The 14,492-nt window shown below is 38.0% G+C and overlaps 2 protein-coding genes across 3 annotated transcripts in view; one reads left to right on the top strand and one right to left on the bottom strand.

Annotated features, from left to right (window-relative positions):
* Nucleotides 1-14,492, top strand: part of eRF1 (eukaryotic release factor 1) — a 59,185-nt gene continuing 44,693 nt past the window's right edge. For both annotated transcript variants that reach the window (XM_034982363.2, XM_034982364.2), the window contains exons 1-5: nucleotides 1-486; nucleotides 1,989-2,164; nucleotides 2,786-3,024; nucleotides 3,556-3,786; nucleotides 5,908-6,063. In XM_034982363.2, the coding sequence (XP_034838254.1) occupies nucleotides 404-486; nucleotides 1,989-2,164; nucleotides 2,786-3,024; nucleotides 3,556-3,786; nucleotides 5,908-6,063 (885 nt within the window). In that variant the 5' untranslated portion in view covers nucleotides 1-403. The remainder of the gene's footprint in view (nucleotides 487-1,988; nucleotides 2,165-2,785; nucleotides 3,025-3,555; nucleotides 3,787-5,907; nucleotides 6,064-14,492) is intronic.
* The window catches only part of LOC117994453 (E3 SUMO-protein ligase ZBED1-like), a 318,547-nt gene continuing 310,735 nt past the window's right edge, over nucleotides 6,681-14,492 (bottom strand). Inside the window, exons 2-4 of the mRNA XM_069507573.1 lie at nucleotides 9,005-9,636; nucleotides 8,464-8,666; nucleotides 6,681-8,336 (exon numbers count right to left, since the gene is read on the bottom strand). Of these exons, the coding sequence (XP_069363674.1) occupies nucleotides 7,684-8,336; nucleotides 8,464-8,666; nucleotides 9,005-9,198 (1,050 nt within the window). The 5' untranslated portion in view covers nucleotides 9,199-9,636 and the 3' untranslated portion in view covers nucleotides 6,681-7,683. The remainder of the gene's footprint in view (nucleotides 8,337-8,463; nucleotides 8,667-9,004; nucleotides 9,637-14,492) is intronic.

The raw sequence follows: 14,492 nt of genomic DNA, 5'->3' as shown, positions 1-14,492 counted from the left end.
GTCACTTTCTTTCATTTCCTCGATCGACGACGAGCGGCTGGCGTTTGTTCGATCGCTTGGTCACACGTTCACGTCATCTTTTTAGCTTCAAATGTCTGAATTTTGCATCCCACATGCTTAGGGGTAACCGAATTAAGAAGAAATCCAAGAATCCCCGCACGAGAAGAAAAGTACGAGTTAGATTTTTGAAGTTAAATGTGAACTAGAAAGTGTGTGAAAAGTCGTGAGGTGTCTTGTCCGTCCGGTTCGATCTGGATTTGAGCAGTTTGAACCGACTGTCGGGCTTCCTTCCCCTCGATTTTAATATTATTAAACTTTAGTGCTGTGTATTAGTTAAATATACGTTTTATTTGCCGTTGTTCGGAAAACTTTTTGTTGGTTAAATTGTGTATAAAGATCCAAAATGTCCGAGGAATCGTCAGCAGATCGCAACGTCGAAATATGGAAGATCAAGAAGCTAATCAAAAGCTTGGAAATGGCAAGAGGGTGAGTTATTGTTGCGGAATTTATTAGCAAATATTCATGTGAAATTCTGAGTGACGGCGCGAAGTTTTTTGGCCACATGATTGGGTGAAATTGCCAACTAGGCTGCGTCATTACCACGCTGGACCTATGCGCGAATCGTATGCGCGAAATATAACCTCGATATCATGCAGTGGCTTGAGAAATGCGCATTGTTTAAGATCCACCATTGTGTTTTTCGTACCGATTTTATTTTCGAACGATGAACTTTTCAGCATTGGCCTGCGATTCATTCAACCACAGCAGAGTATGCAAGCAATTTTCGACTTTATGTCAATTTTGCAGTATTGCTTCCTAAATATGTCTATACTGATTTTTATTTTATTTTTTATTTTTATTCTGTATATATACTTAATCACCTTGTACTAGTAGTTATACAAAGGTCAAGAGTTAAAAACAAAAATAAAATTGTATGTACAGGGGAAGACTTAAATGTAATGAACTTTGAGAGGTTATTGGTAAGATCACTAGACAGTTAGCACAGAAGTTTTGATTGCCACATATTCTTGCGATTACCTGAATTCTTGTTGAATTTTAGTTGATAGTGGGAGTGGGTTGGTCAACCACACTAAACTTTTTGCTTAGTGTGGTTGGTCTAGACCAACCAGTTTCAGCTGTGCATTGGCATTTGGCAGTCAGTAAGACAGTGGGGCCGATTCTCTAGTACACAATCTCTAAACTAAACTAAATTAACAGGTCTAAATCTAATGCTATCCTTTTCCGCAAGCAACATTATGAAAGGGATAGCAATAGATTTAGACGTGCCATTTTAGTTTAGTTTAGTTATTGTGTACAATGGAATTAGCCACATTGTTAGGTTTATTAAGTAAGATATATTTTTCTAACCTTTTTTGAAGTTTTTGTATGCATGCCAAAATAGCACCAGTCCAGCAGTAGAAGATTGTGTAGCCTAGGTGAGATATTGTTGAGCATAGTATCTGGATAGGTAATTAACTTTGGAGAACTGAATTTGGCCTGCCTCTTCACCCTTACTCCATGCCTTGGGTGTTAAATCATAGGTCTTGGTTATTATCATTAATATCATATCAAAGAGCAGCTGTTGAGTTTCTTACCGACTCTTCTCAATAGAATCCGCTTTCTGAATGAGTGATAGTCTTTACATACAGCACAAGCTGTGCTACGAGTCGAAATCTTGTTCTCTTAGTTAAGTTATATACAGGAGGAACTCGGAACTGGTGCATGATTGCAGTTGAATGACAGCTACATGATCGCAATCACCTCTGATTGGTTGACGCTCGCTCACTATTGGCTACAATGCATTGTTGCAACAAGTATTGCACAAATTCAGCCAATCACAACAATTGAGATTGTAATATTGATGGATCCGTTTCCCGCAATCGAGGTGCTGGTCACATTGTCCCAAGAAATCTCCCATATGGGACCCTCAACAATGACGAATATGAGTGGAGAGAATTCATCTTTATTTTGGTGGTAATTTCTTACAGGAACGGCACATCAATGATATCCCTCATCATCCCGCCCAAGGACCAGATCTCCAGAGTGTCCAAGATGTTGGCTGATGAATTTGGTACAGCCTCCAACATCAAGTCCAGGGTCAACCGACTGTCTGTGCTGGGTGCCATCACATCTGTGCAGCATCGGCTCAAGCTATACACAAAAGGTCAGTTAGAAACCTATCTACAGGCAGGTCATAATCAGTAATCACTACCCATATTATAAATGCGAAAGTGGGTTTGTCCTTCAATCACGTCGCTACGGAGCAACAGATTGACGTGATTTTTTTGCATGGGTATATTTAAAGACATGGAGAGTGACATAGGCTACTTTTTATCCTGGAAAATCAAAGAGTTTCCACAGACTTCTTAAAACCTAAATTAGGCTTTACTTGTACATTCTAAAACAAATTTTTATTTATTTTTATGCATTAAAGTTTTTGAATTATCGTGCAAAATGTCGAAAACTGGCCGATTGTAGTATGGAACCCTCTTTGCGCGAGTATGACTCGCACTTGGCTGGTTTTTTTATAATCCATACTAAAATTATAAATGTGAAAGTGTGTCTGTCTGTCTGCCTGCTAGCTTTTCACGGCCCAACAGTTTAACCCTTTTTGATGAAATTTGGTACAGAGTTAGCTTACATCCCAGGGAAGGACATAGGCCACTTTTTATCCGGGAAAATTAACGAGTTCCCACAGGATTTTTAAAACCTACATCCACGCGGACGAAGTCGCGGGCATCCTCTAGTAAATTATAATTATCAATATTTATTTCTCTCCCTACAGTACCACCAAACGGCCTGGTAATCTACTGCGGTACCATCGTAACAGAGGAAGGCAAAGAGAAGAAAGTCAACATAGACTTTGAGCCCTTCAAGCCTATCAACACATCTCTCTACCTGTGCGATAACAAGTTTCACACTGAAGCCCTGACTGCATTACTGGCCGATGATAACAAGTTTGGTTTCATTGTTATGGATGGTAACGGAGCCCTATTCGGTACACTGCAGGGAAACACGCGAGAGGTTAGTTGCTTTTTAGAGTTCCGTACCTCAAAAGGAAAAACGGAACCCTCATAGGATCACTTTGTTGTCTGTCTGTCTGTCGGTCTGTCAAGAAACCTACAGGGTGACCTAGAATCATGAAATTTGGCAGGAGGTAGGTCTTATAGCAGACATTTGGGAAAAATCTGAAAACCGTAATTTGTAGTTACATTACACAACAAAAAATTAAATTGTGGTCATGAACTAATTAGCATTTTCAATTTTCGAAGTAAGATAACTATATCAAGTGGGGTATCATATTATGAAAGGTCTTCACCTGTGCATTCTAAAACAGATTTTTAAATATTTTTATCATTAATGTATAATAGTTTTTCTTGAGACAGCTGTTGGATCATTATTTCCAATTTTTTTTTTTTGATAATGATGTAAATCCTAATGCATGTTTTGGAAATAAAGGCTATATTTCCAAATAAAAAGCAGGCGTCTTAACCACTAGGCTATCACCACTTCTAGTGGTAAGATAAAATAATCAACATTCAACCTTATTTCTAGGTCCTCCACAAATTCACAGTCGACCTACCCAAGAAACACGGTCGTGGTGGTCAATCGGCTTTACGTTTCGCGCGTCTGCGTATGGAGAAACGTCACAACTACGTGCGGAAAGTGGCAGAAGTGGCGACACAACTATTCATCAGTGCGGACCGACCTAACGTGGCTGGGCTCATCCTAGCCGGTTCTGCTGATTTCAAGACTGAGCTGTCGCAGTCTGACATGTTTGATCCAGTAAGTTTTGTTTTATTAATCTTAAATCTGGTCACTAGCTGGACTCATATTGGTCAAACTAGCTGGACTCATATTGGTCAGACTACCTGAACTCATATTGCTCAGACTTGTTGGTCTTATAATGGTCAGACTAGCTGGACTCATATTGGTCAGACTAGCTGGACTAATATTGGTCAGAGTTAATTGAAATGCACTCATATTGGTTAGGCTAGACTAATATTTTGGTCATACATGTAAAAGAAGACTTAAGTGGCTACAGTGCTATTTATCAGACCGACCTAATGTGGCTGGGCTCATCCTAGCCGGTTCTGCTGATTTCAAGACTGAGCTGTCGCAGTCTGACATGTTTGATCCAGTAAGTTTTGTTATATTAATCTCAAATCTGGTCACTAGCTGGACTCATATTGGTCAGAGTTAAGTTGAAATGGACTCACACTGGTTAGACTTACTAGACTCGTTTTGGTCACACGTCTGGTTGGTAAACAATGGAGAAACATCACAAGTACACATTGAACTACAGTACAGTACGCGGCCGAAAGTAATATACATGAGCCTTTAGAATGACATTTCGGCTTTGTAAAGTGTTATCTATGTCACTCATACCTATAAGACGTTTTGTCGGTCTCAATGACAGAGACAGTGCTCTACAAATTTGGCTTCACCACAGCTGTTTAGTTTAGTGGACTATCCCAGGAAAGACTCATTTGCTGGACTCATTTAGGTAGGTAAGTCCCAAATGGACTGAAACTAGCTGATGGGGCTGCAATAGAATAGAATGTTTTTTATTCATGTAAACTTTTTACAAGTGCTTATGAATAGTCAGGTAGTTTTAATTTACCACTGGTTCGGAATGTTGTTCCTACCGAGAAGAACCATCAAGAAACTCGGCGGTTGCTCTTTTTAATTCAGATTTTTTAATTTATGATTTCTTACTCTTATGTTTTAAATTGACTATTTATATAGAGGTTTTTCCGTTTTTATTACTTCATATCTGTATTTTTTATTTACAACTAGATGACTCCCGTGACTTGGTTCCCTTGGATCTAGGTTGTTTTTATATCCTAAGGGAACTCTTTAATTTTCCGGGATAAAAAGTATATCTGGGATGCAAGCTATATCTGTTCCAAATTTCATCAAAATTGAATGAGCTGTTGGTCCTTGAAAAGCTAGCAGACAGACAGACACAATATTAATAATATGGATATGCATACAGACAAGCCTTCTTTTAAGTCCTACACATACATTTTTTAAATGAATCTCCCACAAAGATGTTTAGCAAGTTAGGGTATAAGCATTGGCGCTGATTATCTTGTACACAATCTCTAAACTAAATCAACAGGTCTAAATCTAGCGCTATCCTTTTCCGCAAGCAACAATATGAAAGGGCAATAGATTTAGACGTGTCATTTTAGTTTAGAGATTGTGTACATGGGAATTAGCCACATTGTCTTGGCATGAAGCGTACGCCACTAACGTGGTGCATCCTCGTTTCTAGCTGGTGCACTTCAAGGTCGAGCTGTCTCTATGTGAAATGTTCGATCCTGAACAGGTACTGAACCTACACAATAGACTAATAACACCAATACTAATATTAAAAAGGTTCAAATGTGTCTGTCTGACTGTCTGCTAACTTTTCACGAGTCACGAGCCATCAGTTTTGCTGATTTTGACCTAATTTGGTATAGAGACAGCTGGCATCCGCTGCTTTTTAATGAACTTCTAAAAAGGAGGTGGTTCTTAGTCCCAGAGAGGCGAAGAGTTCCCACTGGATTTTTAAAAAGCTTATAAGTTGCGGACTATTTGGTACAGAGATAGCTTGCATCCCAGGGACAGACAGGTTATAATACTTTTTATCTCTGAACGAAGAGGCCAACTTTGGACTTCCAAATTTGGTTACTGACCCAGTTATCAACTCGGGTCGACGTGCTTATCAATCTCAATCGCCTGATATACGCTCACAACTAGGCCACAAGTGCTAGCCTTCTTTATTCACTCTGGGCTGGGGCTGGTTTCAGTCTGTTGTGCGTTAGAAGTGTTAGCCTTTCCACTTAGCCTTTTTCTCAGCCTTACCAAATCAGACAAGTTTCAAGTTTTGATTTTACATTTATTTTTTTGTTCCAGCGTCTCCAATCCAAGATCATCAAGCTGGTGGACGTGTCCTACGGCGGAGAGAACGGCTTCAACCAGGCGATCGAGCTGGCGGCCGAGTCCCTGCAGAACGTCAAGTTCATACAGGAGAAGAAGCTCATTGGGCGATACTTCGACGAGATCTCACAGGTATGTACAGTTACTTTTTTTTTATATAAATCTTTTTTAGGTGCTGCGATTTATAGATGGATAGATAGATAGAAATACTTTATTGCATACAAAAATATTACATAACATGACAAAAACAAAAAAAACTGAAACTAAAAAAAACAATTGTATGCAAAGGCGGCCTTATTACTCACAGCAATCTCTACCAGGCAACCTTTGGTGAGAGGAAAAACTAGGTGTGTGTGATTTATGTATATAGTCGACGCATTTTAAACTGAGTCGTCGAGTTATCTGTCTGTTTCGCTCGCACTTACAGGTCGTTGGTAAGTGCGATCGAAACAGACAGATAACTCGACGACTCAGTTTAAAATGCGTCGACTATAGTACGCGACAGATCGAGAAGGGAACCCCCCGCGCTAGCCCCGTGTGGGTGAGCGGGGCGTTCCCTCATACCCCGATTGCTATCTCAACCTGTCCTGGACTATAAGTACCATTACAAGCCTACATCTAGGGATTTTCCGATACCACCTAAGTATCGATACTTACTCATTTCGATAATACTCAAATCTTTTTTCGATACTATACAAATAAGTACTCCTCAAGTATCGATACTTACTGATATCGATACTTTTTGGAACTTTTATTTTATTATTTTGAGGGTGCTATCAATGAACGTTGAAGGATAATAATTTAAAGAAAATTGAGACGAAAAAAACGATTTATTTATTATAAATGTTTATTAGGCTTATTATAATTTAAACAAAAAACTCTTCAGCATTAAGATTGCCCAAAAACAGTAACTGTTCAAGGTATTTAGAAGACAATCTGTTTCTTGTTTGTGTCATTGTTGCACCGGCTTTGGAAAAAAGGCACTCGCTAGGAACTGATGTTGCAACAACAATTAAATATTGCTGTGCATACTTGTACAGACAAGGAAACACCAACTTCATGTCATCCCATTCTGCAAATGGGTTGCTTTTAAGAGAAACTACTGGATTTGATAAATAAAGAGAAACTTCATCTCCCTGATGAGATTTTTTTTTCTTCTTGTGCCCATGTGCTAACTCTTTATGATGTTTCCAAAAATCGTATTCAGGTGGTGCAGTAGATGAGACATCATCTTCTGACTCACTTGGGCTACTTAGTTGTCCGACAACCATGGTTCTAAGTTTTTGAATAGCTCTTCCGCATGCAGAGGGGTCTTGGAAATGCAGATTTTTAAACCTTGGGTCTAGAATTGTTGCAATGGCTGCATGATCGTTTAATTCAATCATCCCATACCTCCTTTTCAGCTCTCTCAATAAAACATCCTTACATTCTTTAACGATAGCGGAGTTTGGAGTGATACTATTCAGTTCTGTAGTTAAGCAATTAAGCATTGGTATAATTTTGGAGATTGTTACATACTTTTGGCCCGATGATTCTCTTGTTACATATTCAAAAGGCTTTAATACAGTTGTAAGCTCATTCAAGGTTTCCATTTCCACTGCACTTGGCAAATTTGGAGCCACTACACTCTCAATTACAATTTCTGATATTACTATTCTTAACTTTAGAAATCGCTCTAACATAAAAAAAGTTGAGTTCCACCTAGTTCTTACATCTGCAATAAGTTTTAAAACTGATCCTGCCGAAACATTATTACGCATTTGGATTTTTTCGTAGCTTATCCGACTGCACAACACTATTTTTTATCCAATTAACAATTTCTCGTACTTTTATAACAGCTGATTTAACACTGGGCAACTTTAGTGCCTCTTCAACTACAAGGTTAATAGTATGGGCAAAACACGGTAAATGTTTTTTTTCGCCTAAAGACATTCGTATGGCAGCCAACATTGAACTGGCATTATCTGATACAGCAGCACGAATTTTGGTAAGTGGAATATTCCATTTTTTCAAAATATCCAGCAGGTTTTCCGATATGTATTCAGCTGTATGTCGCTCTCTTAATGCACGAGTTGCAAGATAATACATACACATTTGACCATTTTCTACAAAATGTATGGTGACGCCCATGAATCCTACTTCATTCATTGTCTCTGTCCATATGTCCAGCGTTAAACAGAAATTGTCTATCTTGGATAATTTGGACTTACAAATAGTTATACAAGCTTCGTACTTTTCGGTAGTCATTTTCTTTAAATACTTTGCGCCAGGAACTTTAAAAGTAGGCTCCAGTTCTTTTACAAGTCGTAAAAAGCCTTCACCTTCAACTATATTAAATGGACGCATATCTTGACAGATAAAAAATATCAATGCTTGAACAATTCTGTTATACTTCGTACCACCAGCTAAAAATAAAACTCAATTTTAATACATGTAATATTAAATTAAATATTTATATATTTTTCTTTAACACTAATTCTATATGTATTAATATTATTTTGCTAATATTTAATTAAATATCTATTTATTTACCTTTATTAGATGAAATTCGTTCAAACGCATTCTTTATTGAATTGCTCAGACATAGCTCCCTTGCAGTCTCCGAGTCCATACTTGTTAATGTGGTTACACTAGAGCAATCATCACGATCTTCTGAAATTTTCGATGTTGATGCTTGGGGTTGATCATCTTCCATTAAATGCCTTGAGTTGGCCAACACTATTGTATTTTTTGAACTGAAACATAATAACAAAAATTAACACTTGATAGATCGATAATCTTCAAAGTATCGATAATACCAACTCCAACACTACCGCCATTTAACAACACTATTACACTAACAAAAACAAACACATAACCTTAAATTGTTTAAATCGTATTTATACAAAGGAAATATCTCATCACCGGTCATCAATTATTATTCATATATTATTAATATATAGACAAGACAATCACAGTACCACTGCTGCAAAACTATTTTTTATACAAATAAAATAGGTAGGAGTAGGTAGGATTTTTTATTTAACATCTTAGGAAAGCAATCGCAAAAAAAAAGAAAAGTTTAGAATCCTACCTTTCGTTGGACTTATTATTTTCTTTTTTCTGTAATTTGCCTTTGTCCACAGAAATTCCATGAGTTTTAGAATGCTTGAATAAATTCGACGTATTCCCACAATACTTCACAGACTTAAAACACTGTTTACATTTTGCAATTGTTTCGTTTGTTTTGGTAAAATGTGTCCATATTATAGATTTTGGTGGTGCCATGATAACATTGGAATAAACCGATGAATTTGATGATTACAATTAATAAAATTACTTGTAAACAATCACTTAACACTTTCACAATGGCGGAATGGCGAGATGATTTGCGAGCGGGTGCGGGTGTTTTCTTCTCTCGCTTTCGGCTCGGGCGGGCTCGGCTGAAGTCGGACGAATTCGGCTAGCCCAGCGCGAGACAACGCGTCACTCACGCCGCCACGCGACGAATACCGGTAACTCGGTAACCTGATTAGCTGACTGTTTTTGCCTCGTTTTTGCTCTCTTAGTTCTGTATGATGCGTTTGCTGATTCGATTCGATACCAAGTATTTTTGTTTCGATACCGATTATGTATCGCAAAATTGATTCGATACAATAAATACTTGGTATCGAATCAAAAGTATCGAGTACCTACTAGTATTTATTAGTATCGGAATATCCCTACCTACATCAAGAAATCGAAATCAAAATTTATTTCATGTAGGTATAATACTAGCAGACTATTCTATTAAATAAATCTAAATTAAAAGTGAAAAAAAACATTAAATTAAAATAATTACATCTATAACCCTCTTCGTGACCACCGCATCGAGGCATTGTACCCAAGATGCTTAATTTTTTTGAAATTTTTGCTGAAAGTTAAGAAACAGTGCAAATATTGGTGTTTTTATCACCATTTTGAGCAAAAACTACGTTTTTGTGTGTGAAAAATCTCAAAGAACTTTTTTTCTGTTAGTTTCCTTTTGTTTTGGGTTTCTTTCTTCGCTCTAGGACTATTAATAGCATGTTGTTTGGAAGGACAAGGAGTTGGAGATATATGTACTGTGGAAACATGTTCTAGCTCTGGTGGTCTCTCAGTCAATACTGAGGGAGCATATGCTACATCTGGTATTGCTTCTGGGTTGTAGGGATGAAGCCCAGTAGCTCTGAATCCACTGACTATGTTTTCGTGAGTCATACACTTTGACCATACTTTACTAAAAATTGGGTTAAATCGCGTTTTTGTTAAAGGATATTGATACAAAAATGAAAATTTTTAGAGCCTCAATGGGGCCGATTCTCTTGTACACAATCTCTAAACTAAACTAAATTAACAGGTCTAAATCTAGTGCTATCCTTTTCCGCAAGCAACATTATGAAAGGGATAGCAATAGATTTAGACGTGCCATTTTAGTTTAGTTTAGAGATTGTGTACAAAGGAATTAGCCCCAATAGCTCAACCGGTAAAGGAGTGGACTGAAAACCGAAAGGTCGACGGTTCAAACCCCGCCCGTTGCACTATTGTCGTACCTACTCCTAGCACAAGCCTGACGCTTAGTTGGAGAGGAAAGGGGAATATTAGTAATTTAACATCTAATATTCCCTTGATCTCTCTCTCTCTCTCTCTCTCTCTCTCTCTCTTGTCTCTTGATCCCAATAGTGTTCAAATGATTTGTTTACACTTTTGTCCAACGGCTGAAGTTCGTGCGTCGTATTAGAAGGTAAACAGTATAAAACAATATCCTCTTCATCTGCTGCATCAACAATATCATAGTCGAGGTGGCAAGAAGCACCGTCAAAAACTAACAGACGTACCTTCGGGTTTATATTTTCCTAGATTGTCTGGTGGGGGGCTTCGGCCGTGGCTAGTTACCACCCTACCGGCAAAGCCGTGCCGCCAAGCGATTTAGCGTTCCGGTACGATGCCGTGTAGAAACCAAAGGGGTATGGGTTTAATAAAAACTGCCATACCCCTTCCAGGTTAGCCCGCTATCATCTTAGACTGCATCATCACTTACCACCAGGTGAGATTGCAGTCAAGGGCTAACTTGTATCTGAATAAAAAAAATATAAAAAAAAAGATGACGAATAAAGTCTACGAATAATGACACCCTTTGGGAGCCATTTTTACAAGTGATCCAGCAGGTAAATTGTGACTGAATTCAGGTTTCTGTCTTTTTCCCTTAAATATTATCATTGGAGGTATCGGACTAGTGACTACCCAATGCGTTCACACAAGCAACCGCTGTTACGTTTTCTGCATGTTCAGGTGCAACCATATGAACTCTTTTTGATCCTTTGTTAGCTAAAACTGTTGGTTGTTTGTGTATAGTTAGCCTGCAACCTTTTTCGTCCATGTTAAACAAGCGCTGTGAATTTTCTCTGATATTTATTTTTATTTATTTATTTATTTACACACAACACAAAGTAAACATTGAAAAAACACAATACAGGATCTTAATCTAATAGATGTAGCATGCAAAGGCGGCCTTATCGCTAAAGCGATCTCTTCCAGGCAACCTTTGACGAAAGGAATCACGAAAGCACGGGTTGGTGCGGCAGCCGAAAATGGCCCTAGATATATTATATTATTATAAATTAGACTACATACACAGTACATTCTAATAATACACATATATAGTTTTTTTCGAAATTTGACATAGTATCCATAAGATTTTTAGTGTCACGTTGTTTTACATTATTAGTCAAATCACTAAATGACAATTTAAAAGTGAAATCGCTAGTAGACACCTCCGGTTCAGGAACAGGATTTGATCTCGGAATGTCACGTCTCAATCAACACGGACTGTAATGATTACTGTTCAAGTATAAATATATGAGTTTCTCACCACTACCGTACACTCTTGGTTCGAAATTCAAATGATCAGCATACACTAAAATTTTTACATTATAACACTTAGCAGCTAGTAATACTTCTGGTTCACCGCCCCATTCATTCTCCGCTAAGAGTACCTTGATAATTTCTGGTAAAATAATAGTCGGCATATCTACAATCGCTTCACTACTTAATAACTTTCGTTTAAACTCCGCTATAGACAGATCTGCATCTAATAATTGTCTAAGACTATCGAAAAGACAATTTCCGTCACCAAGTGCTGTACCAATTACAAGATCGTCAACTGTAGGCAATTTATCTCGCGATCGCGTTTCTTCATTGATCCCGGAAACTGATGATACTTCAGATTGAGTTGTTTCTGAATTTTCTTCGACGATGTCGTCGATTATTTCCTCAATACCACATGCTTGATCTGACAATGGACTCTCTCTAAAAGGATCAAGTTCATCGACTAATGGAAAACACGGCAAATAATTTTTCGCATCTTTATCTAAATCCGAATAATCGCTCTCTATTATTGTCGTTATTTCAACGAATTGTACCGCGTCACTTATGTGGACCGGATATTTTTGCGGTACTGCTGACCATTCTATCAATAATGAGAGAAACCTTTGATACCAACGCGTACCACAGTTCATTGCTGGTACCCCTTCCAAAGGTATATTGCAAGGATTATCAACCATTTGTTCGTAAACAACATTTTTCTCATTAGAGGGTTTTGGGACTCGTGGAGATATAAATTTCTCCCATAGATTTTTTATTATGTTCAAAGGACTGAAACCTTTTTGTAGTCTTAGTTTTTGAATCTCGTCAGTGACCTCAGACGTAGCTTTAGTGATACCAAAACGATCCACAAAACACTTTAGGAATATGGCGCTCGCGAGAAGGTACAATTTTTTAGGTTCCATATCATACGCCGCCTGACTAATAGCTTTGGTCCCGACGACGCGAGTTGAGAAAGATTTTAAAGCCGCGAGTATATTCGCTACAGAAAATTTATTGTGATCTAAAGTATACGCGTAATTCATTGCGTCATTAACTAAACGTTTCGGAGCTTCGAAACGTACCAGACGCATATGATTTTTATTTGAGTCGTAACCGTCCGCCAACCAGTCGAAACATTGGATGACCATATTCTCTGAATTGTCAAACCATAGACGATGTGTCAACTCACCAGGTAAGATATTTTTTGATCCACATCTAACTATTCTGAAGAACACTATGGAATTTCTTATGGATGATATATTAACAAAATAGTGCTGCCCGTTACTGTCTTTTATGACTGGTTGCTGCAGTAACGTCATGTAGGTATCTACACGATGAGTGTACGACCATGACGGGTCACCTTTAAAACTCATGTTTATGTATTTTATTCCATCTTTTGTGAATACTCGATAATACGCTCCCAAAGACTTGATAACACCTTCAGGATTTAACAGCATCTCAGTACTAAAAATGAAAGATCCGGTTCCTACTTTTGCATCTGCAGCAGTCATAGCGTTTGCTATGTCAGTTGCTGTCCTGTCGTAAGTAGAGTGCAAAAATGTCATAAAGGGTGTTTTTACGTTGCATTGTTCTGAAACATCAGAGCAAGAAAAAAATTTTGTTTATTACGAATGTCATCGTTGTATTTACTTAGCGCTTTTAACTGTAAACTGGAACACCTCTGCATTGTAGCTATAGACGCTTTCCGATTCGCGTCCCTTTGTTGATCGTATATGCTTATGATTGGTGAACAGCAATGAAAATTGTGCCTACCCCGACATATCTGCTTAAATACGTCGCCTCCAGAATCTTTCACTAGGGCATCGTAACCTTCAGGTACTTTAACGTTTGCTATTCTCGCTAAACCTAAACCCAAGATATTAATTTGTTCCTCGATAATACGAGATGCGGCAGCGTAAGCGTGCGGATGAAATAAATCGTGCTTGAAGTCCAAATTTAGTTCTGGAAAAATCTCAGTGAGTGTTGCTTCTTCCTCAGTCGTCAATTTATGATGTATAACAAGTTTATCAACTTTATATGCAGGATCAACCAATCTCTTAGCATCAACTATTACGGCGTTACGTACCATCTCTGATAGAGCACTTTCACCGGTGGCTAAGTCACGCGCAATTACTTTAGCAACTTCTGCTTGGTAATCAAGCCCAGCTCTTTGACAAATCGCGGGTATAGCACTATGTGGTACCACATTCGACCCGACGCAATAATTTAAATGTCTATACATCTCTCTGACCTCTCTATATGTTCTTTTATACGAGCGCTCAGAAACATGTAATACATTCTGACATTTCACTCTAGGAGCTAATATAACATCATCGTCTTCTAAGAAATTTCCAAGAAAATCCATAACATGATTCAACTTTGGGTAGGATTTAAAATATTGGGCAACAGTTAAAATTTGTGTTGTCGAAAAACCAAGGTGATGGAAATAGACCAAATAACAATAACCATTTTGTGTATAAAATCTTTTATTCACCACACAGAACTTACCTGCTTCCAGTGTATTTATATCAACGTATAAATATATTCTTGACAGTGACATTTTAAATGCTTCAAGTTTGTATTGTAATCCAGGCGAGGAGAACTACACGTTTTCAAAAACTTTACGACGCGGTCCAGGCGAGGACCACGTTGATGTGATGTATCCCAGGCGAGGGATAATCACTTAACGTTTCGCTGAC

The sequence above is a fragment of the Maniola hyperantus genome, chromosome 26 (assembly GCF_902806685.2).
Source record: "Maniola hyperantus chromosome 26, iAphHyp1.2, whole genome shotgun sequence".
Lineage (NCBI taxonomy): Eukaryota > Metazoa > Arthropoda > Insecta > Lepidoptera > Nymphalidae > Maniola > Maniola hyperantus.
Note: the sequence above shows the minus strand (reverse complement) of the source record. Positions and strands in the feature narration are given on the sequence as shown.